The sequence below is a fragment of the Halichoeres trimaculatus genome, unplaced genomic scaffold, assembly GCF_033239565.1.
Source record: "Halichoeres trimaculatus isolate MK-OKI-2021-1 unplaced genomic scaffold, fHalTri1.1 fHalTri1_scaffold_14, whole genome shotgun sequence".
In the NCBI taxonomy this organism is placed as follows: domain Eukaryota; kingdom Metazoa; phylum Chordata; class Actinopteri; order Labriformes; family Labridae; genus Halichoeres; species Halichoeres trimaculatus.
In genome coordinates this window covers 33,330,814-33,349,335 of record NW_027437192.1, presented here as the reverse complement: position 1 = coordinate 33,349,335, position 18,522 = coordinate 33,330,814, and the positions used below count along the sequence as shown (strand labels likewise).

Sequence of the window (18,522 nt, the reverse complement as noted above, 5' to 3'; positions counted from 1 at the left end):
CTTCTTCACCACCTTGGGATCATAGCCCGGCTGAAAGGTCCAACGCTCCCCCAGGTTCAGGTTGTCTACTGTCCTCCTGCTTGAGGTTTTCTTTGAGGATCATGATACAGCCTACTGTTGTTTCCACATCTACAAAGTTACCAGGCTCATGTGCAGATGCCACAGTGTGATGCTTCCACTTCTATTAGGGACCGTGTCTTTGGCTTGACAGAGTCACCACTTGCACACAGTTCCTTCATAACAGCCCATTTTCAACCTCTCTTTTGACCTTTCTGGCGAGCTGAGGTGGTATCAGACTTCAGACATTGTCCTTTGAGGTTTTTGACCTTCTGAAATGTTTGGTTCTTCTTAATGACACTTTGCACCGTTGCCACTGACGCCTGAAACTGTCTGGAAGTTTTTTTTTTGTCTAGGGGCGCCATCTAGTGACAACATTTCATACTGCTTTTGTCAGACATATGTCCTACACAGTTCCACTCAAAGCTGGATTTTTTTTTTATACCTCTTCTCATGGAACGATCCGGACAATGTGATTTATTCTTAATAGATACATTATCTATCTATCTATCTATCTATCTATCTATCTATCTATCTATCTATCTATCTATCTATCTATCGTGTGTGTGTGTGTGTGTGTGTGTGTGTGTGTGTGTGTGTGTGTGTGTGTGTGTGTGTGTGTGTGTGTGTGTGTGTAAAATTTCAATTTCAATTTAGTTTATTTGATAGGGAGGGACAATGTAAATTCATACACACTTAAAAAAAAAAAAAATGTAAATGTACCCAAATCTAGCTACCAAGCTAATTTCCATGGGAAGTCCCCCCCAGCTAAAATATAAAAACAAACAGGTAAAAAAAAATACAATAGAATACAAGTATAATATTTAAAGGAGTCTGTTCTTCTTGTTTTGTTTCTTTTTAAAGAAAAGAAAGAACAGAGAAACACTATCAAAATAAAACATTTTACAATACATTAAAATCACATTTAAAGTGCCAGGTCTCGTGGATAAATAAGCAGTGAAAAAAATTCAAGAAAGGAGAGAGAGAGGAATTAAAAAAAAAAAAAAAAAAAAAAAAAAGGAGGTGGATGGAGATAGATGGGGCTGCAACAATGCAAGTCCAGGTCATATGTATTGATTTAATTATGGTGTTTAAGGGTTAATGCCAGTTATGGTATAATCAGACTGCGGATGAGGCCAAAAAAGGAGAGTAGAGGGAAGGTAACGAAAGAGAGAGGAAAAAAAAAAAAAAGATAAATAAATAAATGGAAGAGAGAGAAATTTTTTTACTAAATAAATAAATTAAAGAAGGTGATGGATGGTCAGATGAGGATAATCAGTTAGTTATATAAATAAATTGTAGTCCAAGAAGTGATGACATGGCATCATTAACTCTTGTCCTACAATATGATTACCAGTGCATAGACAAAGTGACAAAGTGGTATTGCACAATATTAACAATGTAACATGATTATGCAAAAGGTGACATGGTGACATTTATTTGTTATCAGAGATCATGATTGCAGTTTTGTTTACTTAACAGCCACTTCTTTAGGTTTTTTTTGAATGCGGCATATGTATAACAGTCCCTTATCATAACAGGTAAGGTGTTCCAAATGTGACTGCTTGCGACTGACAGCACTGTCTGCCCCTGTGAGGTGCGTCTGAGTGGAATTACACAGTCCCCTCTGTTGGTTGCCCTGGTTGTATGGCTGATGTTGTCATTCTGTCTAACATAAGCAGACAGTGGGGGCGATGCTAAACCTTTCAAAATCTTGAATATTGTGCAGGCATATTTAAAAGTTGTGAAGTTATCAAAACTAAGGAGACCATATTTTTTAAGAATATGACAATGATGATATGTAACTGTTTTTTTGTCCGGTATTTTTTATTGCTCTTTTGTATAGCTACTCCACCTGGCTGAGCACAGTTTTGGTAGTAAATGACCAGTTAGTGAACCTGTATTCAATATGAGAAAAAACCATTGCATGCATAAAAACTCTAGCTGCCTCTGTTGTTAATGATGACCTAATGGATTTAAAATTTGCAAGATTGAATTTCATTGTTTTCGAAATCTTGTTTATGTGACTCTTGAAGGAGAGGGTGGGGTCTAGAGTGACTCTTAGGTACTTGAACTCGTTTACAAGTTCAAGTTCCTCTCCTCCTATGAAAATACTGGAGTGAGTTATGACCTTTGGTGTTTTAGAAAAATACATGCAGACGGTTTTCTTGGTGTTCAGACTGACACACGATTTCTACAGTCGTAGATGTGGGTTAGTTCTGTTGTAAGAATGTGGGCGGTCTCTTGGATTGATTTAGATGATGTTAATATTACTGCATCGTCTGCGTATAGTTGTTTATGAGTGTTTTTGCATGCAAGTGGCATATCATTGATATAGAGCGAGAATAGTATTGGCCCAAGTATCGACCCTTGCGGGACCCCCATTTTACACTTAAGGTGTGGGGATTTAATCCCTTCAACAGCCACACACTGCTCTCTGTCCGCTAGATAAGATTTTATCCACATGATAGCTTTTTCTGAGAAATTAAAAGAGGAAGTTTGTCTATCAGGACCGCATGATTCACCGTATCAAATGCCCTTTTCAAATCTAAAAATACTGCTCCAACATATGATGTCCTATCAGAAAGTGCCTGGTTTTTTCTAAAAAAAGATTAATGGCTGTCTCTGTAGAATGGTGTTTCAGAAAACCAAATTGTGCAGGGTGTAACAGAGTATGGCCCAAATTTAAGTGGTCCGTGAGTTGGGCTAATACCCATTTCTCTATCACTTTGGAGGTGGCAGGGAGGATGTTAACAGGTCTATAGTTGCTCATATCTGTCCTGTCTCCAGACTTAAAGATAGGGTTGACTATGGCCATTTTCCATGAGTGTGGTACTACAGCATTGCATATGGACAGGTTAATTAGGTGGGTGATGGGACCAGAAAGGGAGTCTTAATAAGTTTTCAGTAACATGGTATCAATACCATGGACATCCTTGGCCTTAGAGTTATTTAGAGCCAATGATGTCGACTACTTCACCCTCTGTGATAGGTCGAATGTCAAACACTGGTCCTTTACCTGTGGCGCCAGCCCTCCAGTTGGCACCACTGGCAGAGTACCCCCTCCCCTCCATCCCGAGATTAATAGGGTCAGCACTGTTGTCAGGGGGGGAAAAAGTTTTGAGATATCTTCTACAGATTTTAAGAAGAAGTTATTTAGTTCAGAGGCTAGGGTATCTGGGCTTTTTACTCGTTGGTTATTAATAATGAGTTCCAAATCATTGTTATTTTGTCTATTCTGTTTGCCTGTCAATTTATTAATATTTTGCCAAAGCTTTTTCCCATCACCCTTTGCTCCTTCCAAGATTGTTAAAGAGAAGTTTGCTTTAGCCTTCCGTATTGTCTGAGTGGTTTTATTTCTTGCTGCAGTGAACTTTAAGCGGTCAGTAGTTAGGCCGGATTTTAAAAAGTTCTTCAGTAGAGCGTCCCGCACTTTCAGAACGTCCCGCACTTTCAAAATCAAACAGTAGGTACCTACACACATCCTTGTGACTGTAATGGAGTTGAAGAGTAGGCGATTTTCCATACTGTACATGAACACAGCATTGAAAGTTTGTATAAGGAGGAATAAATATGTTCAACTTTGAGATTTTGTCATAAACAAATCAATATTAATTACCACCTTAACACACACAAAAGTACTAAAAATCAGTACCTTTCAGTACTGCTATTGATGGCCAGGTACCTGGCATCAGTACCGTATTATTGGCAATGTGAAAGGTACCCATATTCCCCTGTTCTAAAGTTATAAAAAAAAAGGAGCAGGACTGAGATCAAGGAGTGGTTTGGTAACTTCCTCACTTAGATGAAAGATGAGGCTGTTTGTCAAATCCTACTTTAAAGGGGGATGTTGTAATGATCAGAGTTATCAGTCTTTTTGTAAACACAGCCGTCACCCTGAAGCAGAGCCCAGCCCACAACATAAAAAGACAACTTTTCATTGTTTTCACAGAGTTCTACCAAAGAGCTCCCGAGGAGAGTCAAGGGCAAACTTTATATGCTCAGGTTAGCAACAACACAACTCTGCCGCTCTTCACTGGCTGACCTGTTACTATGGAGGATAAATCACACAATGTCCCCACAGGAAGGAGGTCCCTGAAGTCCACTTATAGGTTCATTTTGAACACCTGACGTCCACATGAGGGTTAGTAAGAGCCGGAGTCTCTGTCATCACACTGGTGATGTGTGAACCCAGGAATGAGTGAACTGGAGGATCACTGTCCACAAGGAGCAGACTGTGATCCACAAGGAATGTCTGTCTGTCCAAAAATCTGCTCTTTCTGTTATTTGGAGCCTGTGCTAACCTCTAAAAGTGGGGTTTTAGTTGAGGGCGCCAAATATTAGCTGTCAGGCTGTTTAACTCGCTCTTGTCAATTTTTTTTTTACGTATTTAGTTAGACAGCTAAATTGATAATAAAGTATTTTTCTGGGGGAGGACAAAAGTACAAAATGCACACATGCATATGCAGATGACCTCCCAGTTACGAGGGTAAAACCATCCTTTCTACTGCTAAATCTTTCAACATTACACATTTCTAAGGGTAATTAGTTTACTTCTCAATTCTTGCAATTCACTGTGATCTCTGTTGTTATTGTTGTAGAACACTTTGCGTTCAAGGGATAAAAGGCGTCTTCGAAACAATGCTCCACTGTAATTATCACCTATACAATCATCAAGGAAGACTCTACACTTAAACTTTTAGTCAACAACGGTTTGAAATTTCCTCAAACTGGAACAAGTTGAGCAGCTCATCATGAACGCTTTTGCAACACAGGTGTTCATAGTTTATTTTCATCAATTAAAAAAATGCAGAGAATGTACATAAGAAGAATCTTTGGTGTCCATCATTTTCCTTCAAACAGCATTAGTTCTCTTCACACACGTTTCTAAAACCTGAGTGAGCTCTGCTGGTAGGCTGCTCCAACCGTCTTCGAGAACCAAGCACAGATCTTCTGTGGGTGTAGACTTCATTAGATCTGTGTCTCCATGCAATCCCAGACTTCATGGTGTCTATGTCTGGGATCAGGGCTTGGTGGTGGCTGTACCATCACTTCCAGGACTTCTTATTTCGGCTGAAGATAGTCTGTCATGACACAGACGCATGGTCGCTGTCCTGCTGCGATTAAAATCAGACACCTCCCAGTGTGAATGAACTGTAAATATCCGCTTGTTTCTCTCAGCACAGTGAGGCCAGCATTCATCCAAATCTACAAGTCCATTGGCAGAAGTTCAGCCCCAAACTGCCCTCTGCTACAGAGAACCAGTTCTCATGTTGACTCACTGGTCCAGAGCACCTTCTGCCCCCCAGTTCCTTTGTTTTGGTGCATAGTCGAGTCTCTTAGCTTGTTTCCATGTCAGAGGTTTGGGGATTTGGCTGCAGCTCTTCCATGAGGACCACTTCAGTCCAGACTACTCCAGACTGGAGATGGTGTACCTGCTCCTGATGGTGTCTATGAGTACTGAGCTATTAGCTCTGTTGGATGTCTTCCCATTTCAGGAACAGTAGTCAGCTTCATCTTTCAGATCAAAAGACCTGAGCTGGTTAAGTTTAATTATTATAATATGACATCTGAACAGATAACCTCTGTTTTCAACCATGTTAGAGTCCAAATTCTAAAAAAAAAAAAGAAAAAAAATACTTTCTATGTAAAACAGAGATACTATAAACAAAACTTTTAAAATTTACTGTGAATTCCAGTGTATAACTTTAAAACTTATCCATCTCATTTACAAGAGAGGCATTTTTCTGCCAGGCCAAGGAGATAGAATTACACACACACACACATACACACACAGACACAGACAGACACACACACACACACACACACACACACACACACACACACACAGAAAAATCTATCACACATTTTCCAGCAGTATCCTGAGGATGTGAATACAACGGAAATATTAAGTGCTATTAAAAATGCAAGGGGGGGGGGGGGGGGGGGGGGGGGGGGGGGGTTTGAAGTTGTGTTTGCATCTGGGCTCTAAAAAGATTTCCTGACCATCACCGTCCACCACCCTGCACAAGCCGCGTCCATTAAATCTGACACAAAATAAATAAATAATTAAGCTCATTCTGAGATCACCACCCTTTGTAGAACTTGATTTTCAGTTGTTTGGCTAGTTTAATGATAATGTCATACTCCTGAGTACCAGGGTGTACTCCAGTTCTTAACTTCTTATCCCTGAGTGCTTCCCAGTAATGACTCCAGTTACCATCTTTGTCTGCTCCAAAGCCAAAAACATGGACCTGGAAAACAGAAAATTCAACATCAATGATGATGATAAAAATGATCTTTGCAGCTATCAAACTGTTTCTTTACTTTTTTGTTTTTAAAATCAAACTGAAATAAAAAATGGTCAGCTTATTTTCTGAGTGGGCAGCCTGTTGAAACCCTGTGAATCCTGGTTCCGTCCTGCCAGTCATCTACCAAGCAGAGCTAACGTAACCTTACTCTTCATTTTATTGATAGACTCTCAAGTTTGAACAGACCACTGCAGAATAACTGCTGACTGTGGGTTGGAATCAACATTAGCACAAAGAGTTTAGCTCCTGTGTTAGCCATTAGCTCGTGCTCTGTGTCTCTCCTGTTAATCTTTCTTCTGCTCTTCTGTCCTTTTTCTGTCTGACAGTTAGGCTCCAGTGTCCACCATCACTACAAAATTAATCACAGAAATAGGTCCTGCTCAACCCGATTGGGAAGCCACGAATTAGCATTTAGGGATAACCTTCATTGGTGCTGATTATCTCATTTTAAAGTGTGAATACATTTTTCCTTGAGCTTAACATTTTCAGAACGAAAGACATGTACATTGACTTTCATAAAAACAGGCCTTCCAATCACGAGGCCACAATTTTAAAAGGTCAGATAGTGGAGTGTGTCATACAAATATCTTGGAACTAGCATCAACAACACACTGAATTTTGAGACATGCTGCAAAGCTGTGTAAAAAAAAGGACGCCAGCGCCTGTTCTGTTAGAGAAACTGTCCACTTTTAACATTGACAGGACCATGTTGAACTTGTTTAATTGTGCTATTATCTATTCAAAGGGATAACTCCCACCCTCTTAGTGGTAAGTTTCCACTGCTCCCATCAGGTCAGACATTCATGGTACCTGCTTGTAAAACCAGATGCTACAAAAACAGCTTTGTACCAGCAACCATCGGTGCTTTCAACAAAGAGGAAGCTGCAACGTAACTGATGTTTTTATTACTTGCACTGTTTCTCTCATTTTGTTTGATAACTGTCACAATTTTATCATGTTGTCTACTGATTTTAACTTATCCTGACTACTGGTTTTCACTTATCTTGATTTTTATCTTGGGACTATCCTCTTTGTTCTTTTAGCCTAAGCACTGTTGTCACTTTTGTATGTGTATTACAATATGCAAGATCATCAATCTTCAAAAAGCCTGACCTGCTGCTACCGATTTTTATTTTTTTATAACTGACAGCATTTACCTTCAATCTTCCAATCTTATTATACTAAAAAACCATTGAACAATACATGTGAAACAATAAAATCTTTATATTTTAACTTCAACAACCCATAGTGTCCTGAGTTTTAGGTCTCAAAGAAAAAAAGCAACAATGGCTTGCTATCAGACCTTCCCAGAGGTATATATAATCAGTTGGATAGGCCTAGCACAGATCCCCCAAAATAAGGACTGATCGATTGGCTGGATGATCGATCTGTGTATGTCTAAGAACCATACACTAAAATGTATCACTGTCGTATAGTGAAGGCATTGATGTCTCAAAGAGAGTTGCTGAAACTTTGAAACTTGTTCTTACAACAGGAGAGCTAGCCTAGCATAAAGTGATCTCTTAAATCTGAATGCCTGCAAACTCTCTGCATCCATGAGGATCTCACTGATCCTGCTCCTTAAGGTTCCAATTCTTAAAGACACTGAGAGGAGGATCTGTTTTAATTGGACTGTCTCGCCACCTTCTGGCCCGGAGTCTCACACGCTCTGTTGTAATGACTTTTAGTGAAAAGTGTGTTCGTTTGTGGAATTAAATGAAGATCATTGGCAAACGATATGGTTTAAATGTTAGCTGCTGTAAGCATAATTTTGGTAAACAGTTGGGCTAAAACTGCCAAGTTATATGTACAAAAATCATCACACAGTACAATGTGTGCTGTAAAGAAATCAGCTATTCAAACTAAAGGCACTTCTTGTACCAGGCTGTTAGTATGTTAGAAACGTAAGCTTCAGTTAGCATCACAACGGCACACAATGTGGCTAAAATATTAGCTGTTGTTAACATCATTATAAACAAACTAAAACATTGGCTTCTGTTAGCATGCTAATTCAGCTGGTTAACAACATGGATATTGTCATGCTGGATCCTGCCCATCATGAGACACTTCCACCTCGGCTTCATATATTAAGAGCAGAGGCTGTGGCTTTGGAAGCTCATGCTGCTTCTGTACGTTACCGAGGGAGAAAGTGTGGCCAAATCTGTGCTTCATTGTAAACAAAGACTGTCCTCCCTTTCTCTCAACTCAGCATCGATATGTGGACAGAATTCAACTCAGCCAGCCTTAAAGAGTCACAGACACAAACCAGACTCCAAATAGGTTGTTGTCCCCCGCACAGACTGTATGTCCTCTTTCTGACACTGCCTATCTGACTTTTGCATACACTGCAAAACAACTTTTTTTTCAAAACCCTCAAAGGGTTTGATGAAAATTGACCTCACCTCATCACAGATATGTAGGGCCATAACCAGAGCGATGAAGCCAGTGGAAGGATACCTGCCCTTCTTCATTAGCCATGTTTCATGAACATACTGCATAAAGGCCGGGTTAATCACCATGGCCTGTTTGAAAACAGAAATGACCTTTAAATGTGTTTATCAAGCATCTCTTCAGTCACTAAAATGCATTACATCACAAAAAAAATTACACTCACCAAATTTTTGTTGGCCTTGATCTTGGATCTCACTGGTAGATATGATCTGTAGAAAAGAAGATCTGAGAATTTACTCAGCATCAAGTAAATAAGGTCCTCTTTTCTGAGTCTGAGTTACTTCTACATTTCAAGGAGAGTGTCCTGTCCAGACCATCAGAACCTGGACTGACTGTGTGGAAACTTTAACATGTGAGTTTTAATATCTTCATTGGATTCCTACTGATCCTGTTAACATGTCCGGAGGTTCAAAACATCAGAGAAGGCAATGGTAAAGTCCGTCACCTCACAGTCTGGAAAGTTTGGGGTTTGATCCCAGGTTTCCATGTAAACATAGCTTATTAACACAAATAAAAGACAAGTTTTTTTTTTTTTTTTCAAATAATGGGGGGGGTTGTCTTATAATTGGGGTCTAACCATTGGCACATGCCGAAAGTCGCAATACAACCACAACAGCAGAGGTGCGTCTCAAAGCGATTAAGTTCCATCCTTCCTTCCTCCACTTGCGTCATTCAATTGCGTCTTAGTCCCTCCCACCAGAGATGCATGGGAGAGTCGCGAGGAAATGAAGAGAGGAGAGAGGAACGGAGGAGATTCATTTTTGGAGCAATGGGACATCCTCTCCTCCGGCGCGTCACATGAAGCGACGTGTTCCAGTGATGACGTCATCAGCTGATCACCTCTGGATCATCTGTCAGTCAGCTCTAACAGCTGTTTGTGTGTCTGCACATGTGCGCTGTAATAACTCTGATCAAACAGAAACAGTATCAGAGATTTGTCTGTTCCTTAAACCAGTTTAACAAAAACGTTACCATGAAGAAAACCTGCTCTCTGTTTATTCTGTGTGCTGTTTAGAGCACAGGGATCACTTTACCTATAAAATGCGTAATTGTGAGATTATTTATGAATTATTTAGCCTTTATCCTGAGTGCATCTGATCGTGAACTCTGAAACTTATTAATATAACCCACCTTATTGTGTCTCAGGAAAATATTATTTCAGTCAGTTTTCTGTATTAATCCTCTGTTATATTGATTTGATGATGGTTGTGTTCAGTGTTTTGTGCTTTAAACTCACAACAAACACTTTATTACCAGATTTATGATCAGTTTCTGAATGATCCTCAGTGCCTGTTTTCAGCTCAACTTTTCTCTTTCATTAAACTTCGCTGTCTTTGTGAAGTTTCATGTGGAGAGGTCTGAGCCGCTGCAGCGTCCAATCAGAGAGTGATATTCCATAAAGGGGCGTGTCTGTCAGTAAATAAGACTTCCTCTTAGTCTGTTTCCTCGATCAAAGCTCCTCCGATCAGTCTCCTCTCTCCTTTTGTCACCATACAGAGTTTGCTCTTTGCACAGCTTTGTGTGCACTTTGAAGTTTATATTTGTTTTTATACATGCAAACCATTAATAGGTCAGGCCCAAAGTGAGCTCCTTAACCCCCTACTCCCCTGCTCTAGGTGAGTGTTGCTGCTGAGTTTGGTGCAGTGTGAGCTTGAATGAGCTCCATCTAATATACGTCCTCACTTTTAAAAAGTTACAGGAGTTTTGACGCTAGTTTGTGACTCAAACCTGGAATCTCAGGTCAGTAAAAGACGTCACAAATGGACCATGAGCAAACACTGTGTGCAGGCAGTGCTCATGGGAGTTGTAGTGTCATAGCCTTATATTGCAATGGGTTTAGTATTTCAGATTCAATTCAACCCGCCAAAGTGTCTAGAGGGAATGGCGGTGCTACCTGCTGCTGATGAAATTCACCTACATTTGGCAGGTTGGCTGCTGTTGATGTCAAGCCCTGCACAGAACATATTCATCTGACTCACGTTCCATGAAATCCTGTGGTGAAGGCCTTTGTGAGCCACTCAAGATCTTGTATCTTGAACGGAAAAAGCACGAGATGAGTGTTGTTGTCCAAATCCATGCTACTCTCAGGATACATGACACGATGAGTAGTTCTGTCCCCGACATCTGCTTCGTAGCCTTGAACTCGAGCAGTGTTCATCCTAAATCAGAAAGAGGGAAACAAGTCACCTTCCTTCGTGGGGTAGATTTGAAGTAGAGTTTTTTTTTTAGCTTTTTAACAAAGATTCAGATTTCAATTTACTAAATAAATGATAACAATAAGCCTGTGTGTTTACCTCAGGATGACATCATGAGAGTTAATCAGTGGTCCATAACGTGACCCCCTCAGATTACCAGAGTTCCCCACCACAGCACAGGTCCTGCAGTGATCGTGGCTGGCTTTCTGAACGTCAGGAGTACGGGGGAAGACCTGGAACAGTTCCTTCTGGGTTTTCCTGAAGTCATCAATGCTGCGTTTCTCGTACTGTAACACCTGAGAAACAAACAGAACAGACTCATGTCAGCACACTCACCTCTTAGCGGCAAACAGAACCAGACCTGTCACCTCTCCCGCTGTGCTCCTGACTTATAGTAATCATCAATCATACCCCTGTGTTTCTAGAATGCTCTCGTGACGGCAAATCTTTTTTTTCAATCAAAACAAAACCTGAACTTGTACCTCATACTCAAACCTTAAAAAAAAAACATCTACCCCTCCCTCCGTAGTTGGTTCAATCTAAAGACGCTCCATGAGATCCTCCCTGACTTCAGGTCACAGACACACAGACAGCAGTTTCAGCTCTTTTTAAACATGTTAACATGACATGATGAGTTATTCTTCATCAGGAGAGTGGAGAGCTGTGTGAAGCTTCACAGTGAGGAGGATGACTGTTATTATCTCACAGATCAAAGTCAGTCAGGTAAACTCTAACTGATGGTTTCAGGAGGAGGTGCAGAGGAAAACCTCTTCCTCCTTTAGATAAAGAGCAGGAAGCAGCACAGGCTGATCATGTCAAAGGGAGGTTAGCTGACTTTTGATCTAAATGACAGGAACAGGTCTCTGATAAATGACATGAAAATAGTAAAAGCATGTCGTTTACATGCATCCATCTTCCAGCACATCAGTAGAGATCAGTGGCTCCTGTCTCCAGTCACTTTCGCCACCTCCTCTAAGGGGAGGCTGAGGCATTCCCAGACCAGCTGAGACATAAAATCTCTCCATCATGTCCTGGGTCTACCTTGGGGTCTCCACCTTGACGGGCATGTCTAAAACACCTCACCAGGGAGGCGTCCGGGATCCTCAACAGACGTTTGAACCATCTGGCTCCTCTCGATGTGGTGGGAGCAGCAGCCCTATCCCAAGCCTCTCCTGGATGTTTAAGCCCTGAACCTCCAGGTCTTCCTCCAGGGTGAGGCTCTAGGTGGCCCCACTTCTCACCAGCCAGGGTGAACTGTTTCCTGGGGTTGTTCTTCATAAGGAGTCTACGACTGCACTGTCCCCGTCACTTTGGACCACTTTGCTGTCAGAGCCCTGACCAAGGGCAACTGCCCAGGGTCAGTGAGGGCCTCAGGCCCCTCCACCACCATACAGTGGCACAGTTTACAGATAAAGATGAATGGAACAAGTGAGCCATACATTCAAAACTTAACTAAATAAAAGACCTATGATATGTTTTACATAAAAACATGGGGTAACAACAGGGCTTCAGACTGCAACCAAAATGGTTTCATATGCAACCTTTTTTTTTTATTATTTCATGTGGTTGCGTTTGTGTGAGTGCACATGTTGCAGTGCCACCTCTATCACAGGCACTGTGTAAGACTCTGTGGTTGATAGTCACCCTCTTTCTACTGGCTCAGTCAGTCTCCTCCACCTGCACTCTCTCCTGTTCTGAGAGTGAGAGCGCCGTCAGGTACACGTGCAGCAGATATGAGCTTCACACACCAAAGAAGGACGGAAGTTCACGACAACAAGTGTTTGACTATTTAAGAGTCAGCCTCCTCTCTTTAACATTCACGCAGCTCTAAACTCTGCTTCTTAAAGAGGATGTTAGAGCAGTCGACGGAGCTTATGATAGACAGAGAGATAAGGGCTGACCACAGGATGACTCAACTTTTAAACCAGTTATGACATATCACGTTAACACATATTTTTTAAAACAGACAGCTCATGCTCTGATAAACTTCTCATCCACGAGTGTTAGACAGCTACCTGTCTCTGTGTGTGTCTGTGCGATCACAGTCAGAAAAAGTCTCATCCAGCATCTTTGGATCAAACCAACTACAGGGAGAGGGGTGGGGGGATGTTTTATGAGTTTTTGATAGAAGTCACAAGTGCAGGACCTTAGCTGACTCAAAAAGGAAAAAAAAGTTTGAGATCACAGGACCACAATTAAAATTGGGGGATAACCAGGAGAAATACAAGATGGGAGAACAGGGGGAGAAATGGTCGAAAAGCTGAAGACTCTCCCCAGATCAGGAGTGTTAGCAGCCTGTCAGCTCTCCTGATTGGTCGGTCTGTTTAAAATAATAATAATTTTATGGAGCGCAGATGGCCTAGTAGTTAAGGTCACGCTCCATGAGCCAGCCTGGCTCATGGATGGCTGGTTGTGCTCCAGCCTGTGGCCTCTTTCCCGCACATCACTCCCCACTCTTGCCCTGTTTCCTGCTCTGTCTACTGTCCTCTCTACTATCTGATTAAAGGTATAAGGGCACAAAAAATATCTTTACAGAATAAAATAAAATAATAAGTTTATGTATGAGACAGAGTGAAAGAAACTAAAATCATTTTCTCTATCATTTTAGTTTATTTTAGCTAGTTTTTAAACTCAGGTTACAGTTTTTGTTGGTTTACTTAGTTTTCGTTTCATGTGATGCTTAGTTTTTATTTTTTACTTTAAGGAAAATGTTTTTGTCAACTATAATATCCATGACATGTAAATACATGCAAACACATGCATGTCTGTTGTTATTCTTTACCTTTATTTAAAAGACATTTTGTTGTCTTCTTTTGACGTTCTATAAAATAAACAACCTGTTTTGTCAGCCAGTGTTTGCTGCAGACATACTTGATACTGACAGCACAATATCATAACTTAAGTTACTGTGACCACACCCCGGCCAGGTCATGTGCTGGTGTGACCAACGTGGAAAGTTGGTGGCACCAGTGGTACCAGTGAAAAAGTTAGTGTGGAGGCCAGGGTAACAACAACAACAACAACAACTTACTCACTACTACACAAATAACAAAATTAGGGCTGCAGCTCAGGATGGGTATCAAATCAGGTACTTTTATAGGTATCAACTGAATTCCATATGGACAGTACAGAGTACCTGAGTACGTAAAATCAAATGGTACCATGTTTAGGTACCTAAGCACATCCTTGTGACTGTGAGAAAGTAGAAGAGAAAGCGATTTTTCATACTGGACATGAACACAGCATTGCAAGTTTAAATATTGAGCACTAAATATTGAGCACTAAATTTGTTAAGTTGAAAAACTTTGAGGTTTTATTACTAAACAAACTCATATTACCACATAAACACACACAAAAGTACAAAAAATTGTTATCTTTGAGTACTGATACTGTGAAAGGTGTACATCCCTAGCTGCAGCTATCCAATAGTTTACTACTGAAAATTTCATCAATTCATCAAGTAACCGAATAAAGCTTATTTTTGTTAAGTTACAGAGATTTTTTTCAATTAAATTTAGTTTGAGACAAGTGAAAACCAGTGACTGGTTAGAAATGAGACAGGTTAACCTTGACTCAGACCTATTCTGGATCAGGTTTTGAGTCTTGGTAGAGTTCAGACTAAAACGATGATGTATTGGAGCCTGTTGTATTGGAGCACATTAGGCTCCAGCGCTTCTTGAAATTCGACCCATCATTGACTTGTGAGCTAAATTTGACAACTGCCCAGCTAGTTCTAATGTGTTCTTATTTGTCATCCTCTTCACTCTATAGCACTGTGTTTTCATGGAGTGATGTCATCACCTAATTTGCATAACAAGTAATTTAAATTTAAATGTAATTGTGGTGGATGCTGAAGGAGACAGGAATAACAGACAGAAAGGACAGAAAGCATGTAACCGCACACGTTGTACATGTGTTTAGAACTATACATTGACCTTCTTTGGTTGATCTTTGTTTTTTTTGTTTTGTTTTTTTGTTGTCTAAATATCAACCCTCCTCCTTTATCCAAGCTTGGGACCAGCAAAACTGACCCAAAAGAGAAAAGTATAAGTGCTGTTCATTTGTGAGTAGTCTCCTGCTCTGGGAGCAGCTGAGAGAGACTGCTGCAGTGTTTTGAATAGGGGAGGGGCTCAGCACCCGCTGCTCATGGAAAAGCAGAGGGTGCTGAGGTCAATACAAGCTTTACAAGAGAAGTTGCTCGACTTGTCACTGGTCACTTTCTTTGAAGGGAAGAAAAGTCTGAATGGTTGTGAAAAATCGTTAAAGATGCTGTGAGGTGGATTTGTTTCAGTTGGACTGCAGCGCCACCTTCAGGCCTGGAGTCTCACGCACATTATTGTAATGACATGACCTTTAACCAGCCATGTATCTGTTTTGGAACAAATTTTCTTTGTTCAAGTCAACTTTTTACTGAATACAACGCCACAAGGTAAGGTATTTATCAGTACAGTTACGTAGTCATGTTGTATGAAACGTGACAGCAAGCACGCAACTTTATAATGCCATGAGCTGTCGATATGTAGCGCTACTAGCAACCCGGTGCTATGATGTACCTGTAGGCTAATGTGACAACAAGCAAACTTTGTCAGTTTGTCCCGGAGTATTTAGCTCTACTCACAACCCAGTGCTCTAAGATATGTCTGTGACGTGTAACGATAGTGAATCCTGGTTCTGTCCTACCAGTCATCTACCAATCAGAGCTAACGTAACCTCACTCTTCATTTTATTGATAGACTCTCAAGTTTGAACAGACCACTGCAGAATAACTGCTGACTGTGGGTTGGAGTCAACATTAGCAAAAACAGATTAACCCTTTTAGCCTTTAGCTTGTGCTCTATCTCTCTCCTGTTTATCTTTCTTCTGCTCTTCTCTCCTTTTTCTGGCTGACAGTTAGGCTCCAGTGTCCACCATCACTCCAAAATTAATCACAGAAATCATTTTCAGCAGAGATAAACACAGATCTCTCTTCTCTTCACTAAACTTGGTCAGTCAGCTTGGTGTTGTCATAGAGACTTAGTCGTACTGTAAATCAATCCCATCTTGCTTCTTCTGCTGATGCTTTCAGCCTTTAGCTTATGTTTCAGACTTTAGCTTATGTTTTAGCCTTAGCCTGTGTTTTAGCCTTAAGCTTGTGTTTAGCCTTTGGCATATGTTTTAGCCTTTGGCCTAGCGGAAGCTACAAAGTAGCATTTAGGGATAACCTGTGATGGTGCTGATAATCTTATTTCAAAGTGTGGATTAGGATTGGACATATATCTAGAAGAGAGACTTTTTCAAGATCACCCAGAAACTCCTCACAGGGACTTTAAATATAGCAAAGTCATCGATTTGGCAACAGTGATTTCCTGTTTCCTTGGCCTGTGTGACTTCAGTGTTATGTGCCACATTAAAAGTAGTCTGGGTGAAACATCAGGTTTTGAGCTTTGAAAAAATCAAATAGTTCCTCAGGGCAGAGGAACCCCTTGATCACTTTTGTAATCGAGGTACTAGAAATATCAGAGGAATGGTTTCAGCCCTGATATAAATAACAGAATCTAGATTGTTGCACCAGTGTGTTTATCACTGAAGTGTTTCAGGCTGTGAGGATGGAGCCAGCATCAGTGATTTAAACTGTAGCTTGTGATTTACTCCACATTTTACTTTAATATGAATTTAGATCAAAGTGAAACCAATACTATGGGAGATGTGGAAAAGTAGAGGTAATGTTCCCCTCCAGACTGTTTATAATACTTTTAAAAGTACTTATTTATTTTGAGCTGAGGAGCACTGGTCATTGTCAATATTTAATAATGTTATAGGAAATTAGTATGACTATATATATATATATATATATATATATATATATATATATATATATATATATATATATATATATGTATGTATATATATATATATATATATATATATATATATATATATATATATATATATATATATATATATATATATTTCTTTTTACAGAGAAGAAAATTAAATCCTTCATTTCTGTTGTATTACTTCATTTCTGTCTGATTACTGAAAAAAAAATCACTCTCACATTGCACCCCTAGAAGGAATATTAGGGACCTGGCATCTTAATGAGGCTCAATAAGCACTATATCCAGTCTATATGTGTGTCACTCTTCACTTGGCTCTGCTGCTCTGTCTTTTTCTCTTTTAAGACATTGATATGTTTTTCATTTGGTGTGTTTTCTTTACTTTATTTTACTAAAGTTTATTATATATATATATATATATATATATATATATATATATATATATATATATATATATATATATATATATATATATATATATTGTAAAGTAACTGATTCATTTCATTGACCAATTTGTAGTTTAGGGTCATAAGTGGATGGGGTTGCTGGATAAAGATTGATTTTACAAAGCCTCCTAAAATCCTCCTGTCTTACAACCTCTCATGCTTTAAGTTTGTCTGTAGTAAGTGAGGATTATTTATCTTATTTCTGGAAATCAGGTCTCCCCAGCCACATACCTTCCACCACTGAAACGCGTCCTCTGGCAGAGCGTATTCTGCAGTCAAAAACGGCTCCACAGACTTGTTGAAACGCTCTGAAAACCATGCATCACCATCGTCTGCGGAGCAAATGTCACAGGAGCAGGCCATGCCGTTCAACTGCAGGGGGCGCTGCCTCACATATCCTTTCATGAAGAGAAAGATGCCGGTCAGACCCAACAGGAAGAAGACCACCTTTACTTTGGTGAACATCTTTGCCGTCCTCAGGGCGCAACCACCTCTGATCTGTGACCCGAAGGAGAAAGAAGGAATTAGGAATGAATACAGAGGTGACAGAGACATACAGCTGCGCGGTGTGCGGTTAAACGGCAGGTTGTACAAATACAAAACATTAAGTCGTGAAATTCAGAGAAAGCTGCCAACTTTCAGTGTGCGTCACATTACTACTGTTTTACCCCCATAGGAATAAAGTGAGGTTTACTGCACCTTTACGTTTACTGTGTCTGTTTGTGGTTGTAGAAGAAGTCACACATCACCCATTGGTAAAGTACTCAGTCTGTAGGATGTGCATCATTCTTTTTAACCACTCAGCCTGAGCGGTATAACGGCACCATATGGGATCTAAAGCCCTGTTGGTGAAAACATGTCACATTATCGTCTCCGTCTTAGCTCACCTGATCAGAAAGTCTTCCAGCCCGGAGTCCTCTCCATGTGTCCGTCTGTCCGTACACTAACACAGGAAGAGGAAAGAGTTTGAGAGTGGGGAGACGCGGACAGTCAGGAGTAGAAAGTCTGCATGAAAACACGGGAGGAAGTGTGCAGAGAGCACAAACTGGCCTGAGACCGAGGTGAGAAGGGGGCGGGGTCTGTACAAAGGGACGAAGTTGTAGAAAGCGAAACAGTTGACCTCATTTTCAGGATTCAAGAAAACTTAAACATTCTATTTTCGTTAGAAATATTCTACATAAAAAACCCAGGGCATTAAAGCTTGTGTAGGTAATTTTAAACTGGAGAAACTGAAAAACATCTGCGT

The 18,522-nt window shown here is 40.3% G+C and overlaps 1 protein-coding gene across 1 annotated transcript; it reads right to left on the bottom strand.

The window, feature by feature from the left end:
* Window positions 1–6,018: 6,018 nt before the first annotated feature.
* Window positions 6,019–18,307, bottom strand: LOC141803025 (CMP-N-acetylneuraminate-beta-galactosamide-alpha-2,3-sialyltransferase 1-like). The gene is made up of 7 exons (XM_074686887.1): window positions 18,164–18,307; window positions 17,508–17,774; window positions 11,114–11,310; window positions 10,799–10,978; window positions 8,983–9,028; window positions 8,771–8,890; window positions 6,019–6,311 (listed from the first exon to the last, which is right to left on the bottom strand). The coding sequence occupies exons 2-7, from the start codon at window positions 17,739–17,741 to the stop codon at window positions 6,144–6,146; spliced, it is 945 nt and encodes a 314-aa protein (XP_074542988.1). The 5' UTR covers window positions 17,742–17,774; window positions 18,164–18,307; the 3' UTR covers window positions 6,019–6,143.
* Between the last annotated feature and the right edge of the window lie 215 nt (window positions 18,308–18,522).